Source organism: Stegastes partitus, unplaced genomic scaffold (genome assembly GCF_000690725.1).
Source record: "Stegastes partitus isolate 25-593 unplaced genomic scaffold, Stegastes_partitus-1.0.2 Scaffold2140, whole genome shotgun sequence".
In the NCBI taxonomy this organism is placed as follows: domain Eukaryota; kingdom Metazoa; phylum Chordata; class Actinopteri; family Pomacentridae; genus Stegastes; species Stegastes partitus.
The window spans coordinates 32,425-35,742 of NW_007579871.1; the positions used below are offsets into that span (position 1 = coordinate 32,425).

The following is a 3,318-nucleotide window of genomic DNA, read 5'->3' on the forward strand; positions in this document are numbered from 1 at the left end:
TCTGTTCCTCAGAGGACGACTTTTCCATCATCGAGCAGGAGATCGTCATCGTGAAAAGCTGCAAACATCCCAACATCGTGGCGTACTACGGCAGCTACATACGGTCTGTCTGAGCTTCTCCTCCTCCTCTCGTTAACGTATTAAACTCAGGATTTAACTCACGGACGTCCTGTTCCGTCTGCAGGGCCAATAAACTGTGGATCTGTATGGAGTTCTGTGGAGGAGGATCCCTGCAGGACGTCTACCACGGTGAGAAATATACATGTTTATGTAAATGTGTGTGAATAATGTTTAAAGAACTGACTTCATTCTACACATTTAGTTTCTCTCGTGGATCTAAAACAAGTAGAACAAAAACACTTCTGGGTCTAAATTGCAAAAGAAAAACCAATAAGTTACCTTTTTTTTTTCTTTAACAATTTACTGCAGATAAAAAATAATAAAATCACTGAAAAATGAAATTAATTTACATTTTAAATTTTAAAAAAACAAGCCAGACTGTAAATAATATTCACATTAGAAATATATATATTTTTAAAACAATTAAATTTTTTTTCCTGATTTTCCACATTTTGTTAAGTTACAGATAATAATGAATAAAATCACTGAAAAGGGAATTGATTTACATTTTAAATGTAAAAAAAAAAATGTAAAAAAAAACAAGCCAGATTGTAAATAATATTCAAATCAGAAGTTTAAAAAAAAAAATAAACAAAAGAATTAACTGTTGTTTTCCAGATTTTCCACGTTTTGTTAAATTACCGATAATAAACAATAAAGTCATTGAAAAAGGAATTTAATTTACATATTAATTGTTGAAAGAAAAAAGAAAAGAAAAGACAAAAAGGGGAAAAAGGCCAAACTTTAAACATTCACATCAGAATTTTTTTATTTTTATTTTTTTCCCAGATAGTTATTTGAACTGGACTGTAAAATAACAGTTTTACTGTATTTAAATCAGCAAAACATGTAATTATTTTGCATATATTTGCTGCTTATTTGTGTAATTCAGTATTTTAAAGATTAAAAATGGGTTTAATTTACATTTTCATGTAAAACAAATAAATAACGAGCCAAAACTGTTCACAAAGCCCAAATCATAAACTGTATATTTACAAATTCACCTTAAAATTACGCTGTTTAACTGTCAAAACGCTGTTATTTTATTTTATTTTACAGTTTTTTAAACATTATAGTATTCTACTGTTTTTCACCATGCTGTTTCTGGCGTCACACAGCTTTTAATGTCCTCATAAACCTTATTTGTGTAACTTTCCAGCCCCGTGTTGAGCTTTAAATGCTGCTTTCCTATTTAATTATTCCCAACATATCGTGCTAAATGGATGAATTTCGCTCCCCAGTGACCGGGCCGCTGTCGGAGCCGCAGATCGCCTACATCTGCAGGGAGATGCTGCAGGTAACCGCACGTTAACATGCTCGAATGGACACGTAAAGGCTTTTATTTTGGTGACGAACTCAGCTGGGAGTTTTGTGTGTTGGCAGGGCCTCGACTACCTTCACGGACAGAAGAAGATCCACAGAGACATCAAGGTGAGCGAGGCGCTTCTATTTATCACAGACAGTAAAATCCAGCGCGTTTGAATTCAAACACGTCATAATCTGGTTGTATGAAGATGTGAATCAAAGCCTAAAAGAGTAAAATCTAAATCTGAAAGTGACGCTCTGAGGCTCGCCGTGATGGCGAAATATCAAACAAACTCCGCCGTCTTCAGTTGTAGAGTTTATTTCCACGCCGCGTGGGCTCGCTTAAAGATCACCGAGTGGGTAAAGAGGAGTCCTGTGTGCATACAAATATGAATAAGACGTGTCTGCTTCATGTCGCCTTCTTTTCCTTCCAGGGCGCCAACATCCTGCTCAACGACCAGGGCGAGGTCAAGCTGGGTGGGTGGATGTTTGTCTGCTGCACATGAGTCACTCCAGCTGAACCGAACCCACTGAGAACATTTTCTTAAATAAGCTAAGAGTAGAACTTCTATTTAAATCCTCGCTTTTGGACCCGAGTTGTTAGTTTCACACCAGCGAGGAAAGGAAATGAAGTCTTTGTCAACACGCTGCGGGCGTCCAACGGTTAACCGACACTGATCCTCGTTTGTGCTGTTTGTTTGTTTGTTTGTTTGTTGTGCAGCTGATTTCGGCATCTCGGCTCAGATCACAGCGACCCTGGCTCGCAGGATGTCCTTCATCGGGACGCCGTATTGGTAAGAAGGCGGCCGCGGCTCTGCTCTCAGGATTTAAGGTTTTAAATTAATATTGAAGAAGCTGAAACTGAGCTGCAGTGATTGAGGGTGTGAGAGTCTGAGGAGGAACTGGACACGAATGAGCGATAAAAACTGTGAATTTAGATCTGATGTTACAGTTTTGGACGTTTCAGGAAACTACCAAAGTCAGGAAGTCCACAGACGTCTTGTAAACCCTCAGTTTGATTGAAAACACTGCAAGAAATGTCCACAAAAAAGATGTTAAACTGATAAATGTTTGTGTCGGGGGGCATAAAAGGTGCATCAGAGAGTCCTCGTGAATGTCGAGGTTTGAACTGGGTGTCTGCAGGGAGCATGTTTCTTAACATGATGCAAAGAAAATCAATTAATCAGGGTGAACGCCATAATCAATACTGTATAATTAGTATTTACCCTGTATTAGTTAGGTTTAGTTCTATAATTTATAAAACTGTGAGGTCTTAGCGACGTATATTATCAAAAACACTCCAGGTTATCGTGTGTTGTAGTCGGGTAAAGTGGTGTTTTGTATTATTTTAAAGGGTTTAAATCCCTAATATTTACATCACTCTGCTAAAGCAACACGACAGGGCCTTAAATGGGATATTTACACTCGTTAGGCTGCTTTGGTGACGACAATCAGAATGAGAACCAACACGTAGAACCACTTTATGAGTCGTTGTCGTCCGTGTAATGTGCAATATCAGCATCACCGACAGGTTTACTTACATCACTCTTTTTCCATTCTCATCCTCTTCTAGTGAACTTATTTGTATTTCCTGTTGTTCCTCCTCCGTCTTATTGATTTACTAACAGGCTGCATTCATTCTTATGTTTTGTGTTTTTAATTCTATAAAAGTCTTTTCCTTTGTATTATCATGTTTCATTCATGACTAGTGCGGCTGTTTTTGCAGCATGCTGATATAAATACAGTATATATAGGATAGAACAGGAGGTTTTTATTGTCTTTATATCCAGGACGTGCAGAGGAACCGAAAAGACGTTTGACCTTCGTATTAGTGCATCAAAATACAGGATAGATCAAATAAGATATATGATATCAGGGTAAATACTGGACTGA

General features: G+C 37.6%; 1 protein-coding gene across 1 annotated transcript in view; it reads left to right on the forward strand.

Annotated features, from left to right (window-relative positions):
- map4k1 (mitogen-activated protein kinase kinase kinase kinase 1) overlaps nt 1-3,318 on the forward strand; it is a 25,883-nt gene that overhangs the window by 4,065 nt on the left and 18,500 nt on the right. Inside the window, exons 2-7 of the mRNA XM_008304122.1 lie at nt 13-103; nt 185-249; nt 1,362-1,417; nt 1,504-1,551; nt 1,860-1,902; nt 2,147-2,220. Coding sequence (XP_008302344.1) covers nt 13-103; nt 185-249; nt 1,362-1,417; nt 1,504-1,551; nt 1,860-1,902; nt 2,147-2,220 — 377 coding nt within the window. The remainder of the gene's footprint in view (nt 1-12; nt 104-184; nt 250-1,361; nt 1,418-1,503; nt 1,552-1,859; nt 1,903-2,146; nt 2,221-3,318) is intronic.